General features: G+C 38.2%; 1 protein-coding gene across 2 annotated transcripts in view; it reads left to right on the forward strand.

Annotated features, from left to right (window-relative positions):
• VAV3 (vav guanine nucleotide exchange factor 3) overlaps window positions 1-13472 on the forward strand; it is a 404596-nt gene that overhangs the window by 360061 nt on the left and 31063 nt on the right. For both annotated transcript variants that reach the window (XM_089300257.1, XM_002715817.6), the window contains exons 22-24: window positions 5815-5849; window positions 9169-9285; window positions 9861-9948. In XM_089300257.1, the coding sequence (XP_089156383.1) occupies window positions 5815-5849; window positions 9169-9285; window positions 9861-9948 (240 nt within the window). The remainder of the gene's footprint in view (window positions 1-5814; window positions 5850-9168; window positions 9286-9860; window positions 9949-13472) is intronic.

Below are 13472 nucleotides of genomic sequence, written 5' to 3' on the forward strand. Positions count from 1 at the left end.
TACTGATACATTTCTATTTGGAGTAACATTTTTTAGAATCACAACTGTATTTAGGGCAGATTTTTCCACAAAGGTCTTTGTTGTTTTGTTATTGACTCCAAAAGTAAGTGAAGTTCTTTTATTAATGTGGTAGAGATGATTGCTTTAAAAAACAACCTCAAAATCCTCCTTAAACTTTCTTGCTATATTTCAATGGTCCTAGAGTTTCGAACTGGACATTATTCTTAGTATTACAAATCTGGTTGTTTTATAGCTTAAAGTTAATAACTGTTACTGCTTGTTTAACGAAATTACAGATTGTTTTATACAGTAGGGTAAGTCAACTGAAGGTAAGTAGCAAGAGACAAGACTGTGGGGTGGTAGTGAGTAGCTTTGAGGGAGTTTGGGAAACAGGGTCACTGACTCTGCGTGTGTTGTTTATCAGGGATCCAAGAGTAGTACTGGGCAGTCAGTTCTGAGGGGAAAAGGTCCTCTCTTACATGCACTGTACGAGTCTTCCCCAGAGTTCTGAGGTATACAGGTAGGAATCTAGAACTGAGTACTCTAGAGGTCCAGAGATGAGATCCTCTCAGGCAGTGTGGTGACAGGCAACAAAGCCTGCAGCCGCAGCACAGTGCACACTTGCATCTCTGTGAATCCAGGAGCCCTCTGTGGGTGGACTAGGGAAAAAAGTCCCACAGAAAAAGATACCTATCTCGGTGTTGTCTTTGGGTTGTATGGAGAAAAAAAAGAAGAGGGAGCATGCAGTATTCCCTAAGAATTCCTAATCTTAAATCCAAAGACTACCCAGATGTAGGGCTGGAATTCATAGAAGCTCTATGGCTAAGTAATTCTAAGCTGGAATTGTAGTTTAAAATGATTCCATATTTATTGTTTACCGATTTAAAATATAAATTTTCTGTGTGATGGGACCTTTCTGCTCATAGTCCTCAAAGGATTTGTATGGATAAAGTCCCAGGGAACAAAAATACGGTCTGGACTCATTAAATTTAGGAGGAAACAAACCACCTTGAGCTAAATAAGGTCAGAAAGAAGAATAAAATATATAATTGGACCACAACGATAGCTGGTATCAGAATTATCAGATAGTAAATTTAAAATTTTATATGTAATATGACTGAAGAAATAAAAGGAATAAAATCTAAAAGGAGAACAAGACAGTGTTCAATTTTCTGGGCATATTTCAAAGCCTCAGTTACAGTAATTGAACTGAAAGCCTTAATAGACACATTATATGGCATATCAGACACAGTTGGATAGAAAATTGGAAGAAAAATTTGAAATTTCCCAAAGAACAGTCCAGAAATATGAAGAATTGGAGGATATAATGCAGAATGGATTGAAAAGATTCAAATACACCTAATAGAAGGAGAAAATAGAGATGATTGAGAAGCAATATTCAAATAGATAATAGTTAAGAACTTTCTAGAATAAAAGCTAAAACTAATTTTGAGAATCAGGAAGAGTATATTAAATCAATACTTAGACATGTTGTAACAAAACTAGAGGATATTCTAGAGGAAATAGTATTTTAATAAATTAAAACATGAGAAAAATTATTTATAAAGGGATATAAACACAGCAGTAATAGAACAACAAGAATTTTCCACTCATAATTGTTGAGTAACTTCTATTGGGCCAGTCCTCCCACTGATAATCACTATAAACTTTGGGGAAAACAAAAAACTATCCGAAGGTACTGGTTAGGAGGAGAATCGGAGTTTGAGAAACAGAATGACGATAGAAGAGTTCCCGGGTTATGGCTACCTCGAGAGTAGTACTGGATTATGCAGTTTAGAGTGGTTAGAATTCAGATGGAAACTGTAGTTCTGATTTGAAGGACCAGGGTAGCAGTTTGAAGCAACAACAGCAGCTGGAGAGGGAAGGGGGGATCTTAGAAAGGAAGGAATCAGAGAGGTAACCTCAAATGCTGTGTATAAACTACCCAAGTTCTTTGGCTACATGGTAAAGACTCTAAGCCACTCAGCTCAGGTTAAAATAACTTAATGGAGAATTCAGCTGCCTGCTTAAAGAAAAAACACTCCATGTAGACACAGCAGCATCGAGAGGTTCACTTTGAATGACAGCTTACTATTCAAATTGTGCAAAATACAATCACACATTACTCAATATACAAGAATCAGGAAAATGTAACCCATACCGAAAAGATATTGAAAGATGATATATCCTGAAATGCCTCAATGATGGAATTAGCAGGAATAGATTTTAAATACAGCTATTACAGTCGTGCTCAAAGACACGAAGGAAATACATTCAAAATGAACAGACAGGAATCCTCAGCAAAGAAATAAAAATTGTAAAAAAGAGTCAAGTGGAGATTCTAGAATGTGAAACTATAATATCTAATAAGGATAATATGTTAAAAGTTTAGAGATAAAATTACTATAAGCTTAAAAACTTGGCTTTCCCAACAACAGATAAACTAATGACATTTATAGCCAAATACACACAAAGTTTGCTTCTGTATGGTCGAAGTTTGAAAGAATTAATACACGAGAAAGCATGTGTCTATATATATTTCTTTTTTAATATTTATTTTAAAGTTAGAGTTACACAGAGAGAGGAGAGAAAGAAAGAGAGATCTTCCCCCAAATGGCCACAATGCCTGGGGCTGGGCCAGGCCTAAGCCAGGAGCCAATAGCTACCACCAGGTCTCCTAAATGGTGGCAGGGGCACAAGCACCTGGGCTATCCTTGGCTGCTTTTCCCAGGCCATTAGCAGGGAGCTGGATCAGAAGTAGAGCAGCTGGGACACGAACTGGTACCTGTACGGGATGCTGGCATTGCAGGTGGAAGCTTTACCTACTGCACCACAACACTAGCAGCCCCTATGTATGTGTTGATAAACATATATAACATACACAGATACAGTTATGTATAAATTCTATGTACATGCTATTTTTTATTAATTAAGTATTTTTTAAATGCTCTGTCCATAGCAAAATTTAATCAGAGAATGGCATTAGGAAAAAATAGTAACCATATGCTTGAAGATGAGATTACTCATAATGAAATTATCTACAATCTTACATATGATGACAAAGACCTAGGCTACTCATAAGAGAAATGGAGAGGGCCAATAACATGAAAAATGATATGGTTATGAAAATCATAACCAAGGAGGTAGCCCTGGATCCCCACATATTAGAATATACTTACCTGGAGAGTGCATATAGCCTAGTGTTTAAGACAGCTGTGCCCCACATCAGAGTACTAGGTTCAGTTCCAGAGATCTGGCTCATGACTCCAGCTTGCTACTACTGCAGACCCTGGGAGGCAACAGTGATGGCCTAAGTAAGTAGATTCCTACTTCCCACACAGGAGACTTGGGTTGTGTTCCTGGCTTACAGCCCCAGTCCTTGAGAGCTTTTGGGGGAACAGCAGAAATGAATGTTCTTTATTTCTCTCTCCTCTCCCTACTTATGCCTGTAAAATAAATAAACAAAATTTAACTCGTTAAAAAGAAAAGGAGAGAGGCCGGTGCTGTGGCATATCAGGTAAAGCTGCCACCTGTGGCGCTGGCATCCCATATGAGGCCGGTTCTATTCCCAGCTGCTCCTCTTCCAGTTCAGCTGTCTGCTATGGTCTGGGAAAGCAGTAGAAGATGGCCCAAGGCCTTGGGCCCCTGCAGCCACATGAGAGACCTGGAAGAAGCTCCTGGCTCCTGGCTTCAGATAGGCACAGCTCCGACATTGTGGCCATTTGAGTAAACCAGTGGATGGAAGACCTCTCTCTCTCTCTCTCTCTCTCTCTCTCTCTGCCTCTACCTCTCTGTAACTCTGACTTTAAAATAAATAGATAAATCTTTAAAAAGAAGAAGAATATACCCTGTGAATAAAAAGGAGACAGTAGGACACATCAGGATGGAGTTTTACTTCAGTATTTTATGCCACCTTAATTGATTTGGATTTCCAGCCTTTCACCAGCTAACGGCATCCCAAGTCAGAATTTGTTGAAGTTTTTTACCCTCCTCCTGCCAGTCTCCTTTTCTTTTTTTTTTTTTAACTTTTATTTAATGAATATAAATTTCCAAAGTACAGCTTATGGATTACAATGACTACCCCCCATAACGTCCCTCCCACCCGCAGCCCTCTCCTTTCCCACTCCCTCTCCCCTTCCATTCACATCAAGATTCATTTTCGATTCTCTTTATATACAGAAGATCAGTTTAGCATACATTAAGTAAAGATTTCAACAGTTTGCTCCCACACAGAAACATAAAGTGAAAAATACTGTTTGAGCACTAGTTATAGCATTAAATCTCAATGTACAGCATACTAGGGACAGAGATCCTACATGAGGAGTAAGTGCACAGTGACTCCTGTTGTTGACTTAACAAATTGACACTCTTGTTTATGGCCTCAGTAATCACCCTAGGCTCTTGTCATGAGCTGCCAAGGCTATGGAAGTCCCCTGAGTTCACCGACTCTGATCATATTTAGACAAGGCCATGGTCAAAGTGGAAGTTCTCTCCTCCCTTCAGAGAAAGGTACCTCCTTCTTTGATGACCCGTTCTTTCCACTGGGATCTCACTCGTGGAGATCTTTCATTTAGGTTTTTTTTTTTTCCCCCCAGAGTGTCTTGGCTTTCCGTGCCTGAAATACTCTCATGGGCTTTTCAGCTGGATCCGCATGCCTTAAGGGCTGATTCTGAGGCCAGAGTGCTGTTTAGGACATCTGCCATTCTATGGGTCTGCTGTGTATCTCACTTCCCATGTTGGATCCTTCTCTCCCTTTTTTATTCTATCAGCTAGTATTTGCAGACACTATTCTTGTTTATGTCCTTTTCTTGTTGTTGTTATCCAAGGAGAGAGAGAAAGAGAGAAATAGACAAAGACAGGTTTAGGGAGAAGCATACATTATACATTTGAAGAACACAATTAAAGAGAGGGAAGGAGGAAATGTTTTTCCCGTATGTTTCAGAAGCTATGTATATCTTATCAAAAGGAAACCTTGCTCATCAGTTTCTATTTGTGAAAGCAAAATGATAAGTCAGTATCTGCAAGATCTGAATGGGCATAATTTGCTTTCAGTATTGTTGTCTATCAGGATTTTATGAAGTAGTATTAACAATGTGATCCATAGGTTAAAAATACTTAAATATTAATAATCACAGGAGTACTATCACCAGAAAGTTATATTGTGATATATAGTTCATAACCTGGAAGGGTGAGAGTAACCAACACATTATGAAAGTTGGTGTAGGTTAGAGATACATTCACTATAACTGTGTCTTTGAAATACTATATCTTTTACTATTACAAGTGAGGGTATGTCACTTATAATTTATGGGAAAAATTACTATTTCCCATGACTTTTCCAGAATAAAGGTTTTCCAGTTGGTAGATTTCAGAATCAGAGGTTAGAATTCAGGTTATAAAATAAAAACCAAATCCAGTGCATAGCATTTGCTTTGTGTGTTTTCCCAATGTCTTGGGAAAGTAGAGTGCTATTTGGCTTTCCTAATAGCATTTTCATTTTAGTTTTCAATGATAGGATTAAATTGCCTTGATAATAAATATTGAAAGTTTCTAGTTCATGTTTTTCTGCTATCTCTCCCCTTGAAGGTTCAGTAGCAGTAAAATGAATGAAAGAGTGAATTAAAGTGAAATGAATTATTTTATACTTATCTGACATATACTATGATTCACTCTGTATAAAATTGCCACTGGATGGTTCTAGGACTGTGCTACTTAGGGTTTTATAGAGCTGAGTCAGCTAAACTGAATTAATGATTGATTTCTAAAAGCTTCCCTTAAGTAAACTTAATCTGTTTTTGCCTTTTTATATCCTAGGTGCCCAAACCAGTAGATTATTCTTGCCAACCCTGGTAAGTATTAAAAATGTTTATGTAGCTAAGTTGAAATACCATACCTTTACCTCGAGGATGCTTTAAATGCGGGGGTAGTAAACCATGCTCTGTTTCCATTTGTCTTCGCTAAAGGTGTTTTCAGATGTAACAAAACACCATAATGAATTCATACCTTGCTGACCTTTCTGTATATTTATCAGAGAATGGTGTGTGTGTATGCCTGTAAGTGCATTTGACTATGAATTGAAAGTTTACAATAGCCACAAGAAAGAAATGCGACATTGGTGAATATGTATGTTGCATTTTAATAAGGTAAATTTCATGAAGCAGAGAGAAAAAATAAATATCATTGTCTGAAACTCCAGATTAGCTCAAAAAGGATAGTTGATTCTATAAATACAATTTGCAACATGTAACAGGGAATAGCAAGATATATGGATGTCTAAGTTGTAGGTCTGGATAGAACACACTTCCTCTGTGAAGGCTGGCAGAATCCTTAGCAGAACCAAGAAATGAAGTACATTGTTATTTTTTTAAATGTCTTCAACTATAATGAATATTTTTAGAATACAGAATTCATTGTATCAGCTCATTTATACCAAGTACTAACTATGTATTTACTACTTCACATGTTTTATTTAATTTTGTTTTTCCAACATTTACGTAGCAAAAGTGGTGGTGTTATTTCTGATTTACAAAAAAAAGTTATGGCTATGCAACTGGTGACCTATATGCCAGCATCCAAATTATGCAGTCTGCACTTTTCTGTCCTGCCCTGAAAATGCACAATGTGGGCATATTTCTCGTTTATATATTTGCTTCCCTGAATTTTGTATTTGATTCCTTTTGGAATGACTAATTCTGTTTTTCTTAGCACTGAAGGATATGAATACAAAATGAGGAATGGGAACAATGATCTGAGAGTATCTAGTGCTAGTTTGACTTTCAAGTGTAAATAGTTACCTGTTCTATAACCCAAACATGAGAAGTATCATGTTACTGTTCTTGGTGGAGGAGCCCACTGCCCACACATGGGCTTCCTTTCCTCGCAGCACCCCCTGCTGGCCTGCAGCAGTCACTCTGGCCCTCTCTGGTCATCGTCTGCCTCTGCTGAACCCTCACAAGTTCGTAATAGCACTGGGAATCTTTGCTGTATTTTTACCCAGTTTAAGACACACCCAAGGTCTTAGTTTCTGTGGAATTCAAGTCTGTAATCCTGAACAGGAAATAAGTATACAGACTAGGCCTAATAGCATTGACAACAGAGGTGGAAACCATCCAGAAATGGTAAAAATCATTAGAGCATAATGATCAGATTCCTTCTCTTTTTGCTTTACCATTTTTATGTGACCAGGCATTCTAGTTATAAGATAATGATTGGAGACGTAAATACTAGTGCCATAAATGACATGGAATTTACAAAATAAACCTACTAGGTACCTAGGGACCTTTCAGTCCCAAGAGGATAGCTTTTGTATCCTTTGTTTTAAAATGCACCTGTGCCAGTATATAAAATTCAATTGAAATTATGACCAGTTTGAATAGTCTTATTCCTAAGGATGAAAAATCAAGATGTTCCAACAAAGGAAGAGCCTCGAAAATAGGAAGAAATAGATATTTCACAGTAAAATTTTAAAATTACTTTTTCTCCCCGAGCAACCTGGAGAATTTATTCAAACCAAGCAGGCAGTTTTGTGGGAAATGTCATCTGTGAGGGAGCAAAATGATCGCCTACACCGGAAAATCGAACCTTCCATTTTAGAAGTACTAAACTGTTTGGAAGAAGTATCCCACATGATGGCGTGGTAGTTCTGAAATCACTGAGAACTTGACTGGCACCAACTGTATTACCTGTTCATTATTTCCACATTTAAAAGTAGGTTTTCCCCACAAGATTAAATATTTCTTATATGGGCTATAAAATAGAAAATCCCAGTGATTATGTTTTACAATCTAAATTTTGGGGTGTCAAAAGGCCAGGGATAAATTATGAGGCCAAAAGCTGGGCACCTATTTGGAAATCTGCATGTGGAACAGGAGACAGAAGCCAAGATCCCTAGTGCTTCCTCCTAGTAGTTAGGCAGTTTCCCTTGTCCCATCCTGGCAGTTGGCACTGGGGTTAGAAGGCCAGCCTTGGAAAAAAATGGACCACAAGGGGTCAAGACTAGGAAAGACCCAATCTAGCAGCGGCTGAGGAGATGCCATGCTGAAAACAGGGCTGAAATTAAAGCAAGTCTCTGTACTGAATGATGATAATCCTCCATTCTTTATCTGATCAGTTCCAGCACTGTGACAACTAAGTCTCTCTCCCTCCCCTCTCCCCCCACTGTCCTTGTATCCAGACAGGAATTTGGAAGGTATTTCCTCTAAAGAGAGCAAGTGGAACTGAGAGTAAAATCTGAATGTTTGGGTGTTACTAAGCCCAATTGTCAGGTTTTTGCCAGATGGTAAAGTCTTTCCCAGTGGTCTTACCTTTGCACCCATACACCCAGAGCAACCAACCAGTTTCTGGGTGCCTCCTTCTTAAATATGAATAAACAACAGAGAGTAACCAGACATTTGAGGAAAGCCTTGAGCCACAGAACAACAAAAAATAAGCATGAAAAGGAAACTTGAAAAAAATTGACATTATAGTGAACAGGAGAATTTTTTTAAGAAAAGATTTATTTATTCATTTGAAAGGCAGAATTACAGAGAGGTAGAAAGAGAGAGAGGTCTTCCATCCAGTGGTTCACTTCCCAGATGGCCCTTGCAGCCAGAGCTGTGCCGATCTGAAGCCAGGAGCCAGGAGCTTCCTCCAGGTCTCCCACATGGCTGCAGGGGCTCAAGGACTTGGGCCGTCTTCTACTCCTTTCCTAGGCCATAGCAGACAGCTGGATTGGAGGTGGAACAGCTGGGACTCAAACTAGTGCCCATATGAGATGCCAGCACTACAGACAGTGGCCCGCCACACCACAGCGCCGGCCCCATGAATAGGAGAATTTTTAAAGCCTTTATGTACATCTTCAAAATTAAGAAAAGATACAACATTAATGGAAGAGAATTGGAAGTGTTACATAAGGAACAATCAGACATTAAGAAAGAACTCTTGAGGGCTGGCACTGTGGCACAGTAGGCTAAGCTGCCTCCTGTATGAGCAACTTGAATGATAGCTGATGTACTGTTGAAAGTTTTTCTTTAACTTTTTTTCCTGAAAAATTTTAAAGCGATGTAATTAGTATAGAAGTAAAATCAACTCAGATCTACCATTAAATTAAAACTGACAAATACTTTCTTTTAAGCTCTTTTGTTTTCCAGAGATAACTATCCAGATTTTCTGTGTTATTTTTTCTTACAGGTATGCTGGAGCAATGGAAAGATTGCAAGCAGAGACTGAACTTATTAATAGGGTAAATAGTACTTACCTTGTGAGGCACAGGACCAAAGAGTCAGGAGAATATGCAATTAGCATTAAGTAAGTAGGACAAGTATTTTTACAGAAATAGATTTCCTGTTTTCATAATTGCATAGACCATCTGACGTGTGTAACACTGAAGCTGAAAACCTAGGTTCTAATTGCAGCAGAAATAATGCACCTGTACAGAGTTCATTAATACTTGAAAATTCTGTTAGAAAAACAGTAATAAGTATTATTGGCTGCTAATTGGCATATTAGATTTTTTCATAGCATTATATTTTGGTAACTTGATATGTGTATATTTCTAATAAATTCTAAGGTTTTGTTCTGTTTGGTAATTAATAAATTATAGATTTTGTCTTTTTTTCTGTATCTTCAAACTGAACTTTCTAAATAAGTTGAGCATAATGATTAGTCAAATCCAACCCTCCCTCATTCCAAATATTCATTGTGTCTTCAACCAATCCAGTAAATATATTTTGTTAATTAGCTGTCACCATTGTATTGGCATAGGTATATATTTTGTTTTCAGAATTAATTCCTATACTGTTATTGGGGCATGCCCTCTGGTAATTATTGATTTCTACTGATTAAGAACACATTTATATTCATAAGTTATTCATTGCCCACAGGTACAATAATGAAGCAAAGCACATCAAGATTTTAACAAGAGATGGCTTTTTCCATATTGCAGAAAACAGAAAATTTAAAAGCTTAATGGTGAGCATTGATTATTTCTTTTCAATCTGTGATTCTTATTTTTTTAAGATTTATCTGTTTATTTAAAAGTCAGAGTTAGAGAGAGGGAGAGACAGAGTGAGAGACCTTCCATCTGCTGGTTCACTCCCCAAGTGACCACAATCACCAGAACTGAGCCAGGGCTGAGCCAGGCTGAAGCCAAGAGCAAGGTGTACTTAATCCAGATCTCCCCTTTGAGTCCTAGGAGTCCAACTACTTGGGCCATCTTCTGCTGCTTTTTCCAAGCCACTAGCCAGGATCTGGGTTGGAAGTAGAGCATCTGAGACACAAAGTGGTTCCCACGTAGGATGCCATTGTTGCAGGTGGTGGCTCTAACCACTATGCCCTGTACCGGCCCTCATCCCTATTTTTTGTTGTTAAGAAAATCAGTTTCTTGGAAATTTTACTCATTGAAAAATTGTTTAAACAGAATCATGCTACAAATTTATAGAAGAATTCAAAAATAATTCTAATTTTAAAAACTCCAATTACGTTTACTTTGCTGAACTCCTATCTTTCAGTGTGCACTCAATTTGCCTGTTTTAGATAATATTTCAGAGTCTGTGCTCTCTATGACTGTTAGAGGAATGACAGAGTCAAATGAGCATAAGTGCAATCAATTTGCAGTTATTTAAAGTAAGTGTGTTTCAACTTGAGTTTCAATGACAGCAAATTTTTTAATATGCTTTTTTCTTCTTCTTCCTTCCTTTTGCGTCTGTCTCCTGTTTCAGGCAGGGGAAGGTATTTTAATTTTAATACAAAAGGTGTAATTAGTAAAATTCCTCTCCCAGTTAAGTTAGTACATAGAAAATGTAATATAATGTGAAATTGAAAAGCTTGTCATGCTTTTTGCTGCTTTAAATTATCTGTGCCATGGTTCTTATTCATTACCTCAGACAATTAAACATTAACAAGGCAGCAGAATTACCATACAACAGGTGATAGTTCATTGAAATTTTGTATTTAAATAAAAATAGTATATTGTCAAGTTGCTTCAAATGAACCAGTGTCATTTGAGTAAGTCCCCGTTTTTTTTTTTTTAAGTTACAACTTAATAGTGTTGGTATTTAAGAATATTGTGCATATTTCATATGAATTGCACACATGTCGTCATATATACATTGTTAACAGTAAGAATCATTTTTCCTTAAAAGCAGTTGCAGGTCTGCTCCTCAAGTTTAGTGATAGTGAAGAATCTGGATACTGCACGAATGATGCATTTGTAGCTGCTGGGAACTATAACGTTGGGAAGGAGCTTTCATTGATTGAGCCATCAAATGATACACACTGTAGCTTTCCGGAAAACATCTCAGAGCACTTTGCAGATGTTAACATTAATGTTAAAACTGAGTTTTGAGAGCCTTATAAAAGCAGGCCAGCGTGGCTATTTTATCTAAAATTTCAGAAGTGCTTCGAGATACAAATCAGTGTTTTGAAGAACTTGAAGAATCTTGAAAGAAAAACAAGAAAACCTCTATGGACATAAATATCACATTTCCAGTTTCAAAAGCTGAGGATAGACAGCAAGGTTATGTCCTGGGAAATGTAAACTCTGCCAAATTGGTAGCCATGATCCAGGCGTCCTCCCTGCTGGAAGTGACTTGCATTCTGTTGGAATAAGCAGCCTGTGCATACAGAGAACTGGACCAGGGAGGTTCTTCAGAAAGAGAACACCTAGGAGGGGGGTGGCAAGTGCGTGCACAAATAATGAATGGCAGACACAGTGGAGACGTGCTGGAAGCTTGCACTGGGCTCCCGGCTCTGCAAGGCTCACCAGCTTGAGCTCTCACCCGCAGAACTTCCTTGGATGGTAATGAGGCTGCCCCACAGCGTTGTCCTTAAGATGGCACGGAAAAAAGTGCTGCAGGGCCAAAGATGAATGCCAGCCTTGCAGACTTTGAAAGTAGCAAAAGGATCTGACAAGCAAAGAGGATGAAAGGAACAGTTACTGGAAAGAGCGAATTGATTCCGCGTTATGTCACCTGGGCTCAGCTCAAGGCAGTCCTTCAGCCACTAAGGTTGGGTGGGAAGGCAGTTATGCCACAGTGACCTGGATTAGTGGGCGCAGATCCTTGAGTTCTGATCCCCATATGAAGTTATGACTATTATAAAAGCAGAAGAGATTCAGGTATCAAAAAATTTATGCCACACAGTAGTGAAAGTTTCAGCAATGAAGTTTGGGCAAGGAATTTAAGGTACTTGTCACAGGGTTAAAGTAAGCTACTCTTAGATGGTACATGTAAAATCTCAGAAATGCTACTGCTAGGGACACATGCATATTGTTTTCCTCTGTATCTGGGGATCTTTTTTAAGGAAGCAGGTACCACAGTGGGCTAAGGAGACTGAGAATTAACAGCAAAATCAAATCACAATGAAATAAAAAATCACTAGCAAAAGGATGCAATCATAAAAAGAAAAAGAAGGAGCTGAAAAATCTCAGTATCAGAAAGGCTCAGCAAATTGTAAAAGTTGCTGAGGAGGCCGCAGAACTAGGCTGGGGCTGCCCCTTTTTTTTGTTTCTGTTCATTTGTTGAGCAAATTTAAATTGAATCATTGCTATGTATATCACTATGTTGTTAGAGAATTTGAAAAGGATCCAACTGTCCTTAAAAAGCCCACAAACTAGTAAATACCTCTGTGCAAGAACCTCACAGTACTGGAGTCCTATGAAGTCAAGCTGGGAAATGCCGCGTGGGCATTTGGTCAGAAAGGGTGGCTCATATTTCAGTAACCAACCACCATGGAAGGAAATGCAAGCTGATAGTTGCAGGAGCTGCTTAAAGTCAGGATCCTACAAACTCAAGGAGTCATCTTTGATCGTGTTGGTGACATCAGTTCCCGGTATAAATAATGTTTGTGGATTTCTTCAGAAAAATTGTTCCTTCAGAATAACTCAGAATTCCACTATCATTGGTGTTAAAGTTATACTCTTCTACCTGTGAAATGTGGTAGGGCCTGGAATTTAACTTTCAGCTGGAAAGGATGTAAAGCACAAACAAACTCCCCTCTGGAGCTTATTTTAAATTAGCCGATTCCTCAGAGAGGAGATTGGCCTGAGGTAGTTGTGACCTAACCTTTTCCCCTTGGGTTTCAATAACATAGTTCATCAAAATCTTTGTTTTTCTTAGTCATTAAATTCAAATCCTAAATGGATTTCTGGATCCAGGTTACAAGGCATTAATTTTGTTCTAATTTTCATGTATGCCAGACAATCCATGTACAAATGCTGTTTATAAACCGTCTCCATTGCCTGTTTCCTTGGTAATTGGAATGAGTGGCTCTCACTCATTATTTTTTCAGACAGAGTTGAATTGTTGACACTGCTGTGTCAGTGTGAGATAAGGAAGCTTAGCGATTTCTTTTGTTTAGAGTCTTCTTATTTACTTGTTGTACCTGAAGGTCAATGGCTGCTAAAGCAGGGGTGGATTAGAATAAAATACAGAAAGCACAAAGGCATGAATTGGAAAAGATCCATGGTGGCACTATTTAATTCTGCCCAGCTAGAC

Source organism: Oryctolagus cuniculus, chromosome 7, assembly GCF_051225735.1.
Source record: "Oryctolagus cuniculus isolate XC-2025 breed Fujian yellow rabbit chromosome 7, ASM5122573v1, whole genome shotgun sequence".
Classification (NCBI taxonomy): domain Eukaryota; kingdom Metazoa; phylum Chordata; class Mammalia; order Lagomorpha; family Leporidae; genus Oryctolagus; species Oryctolagus cuniculus.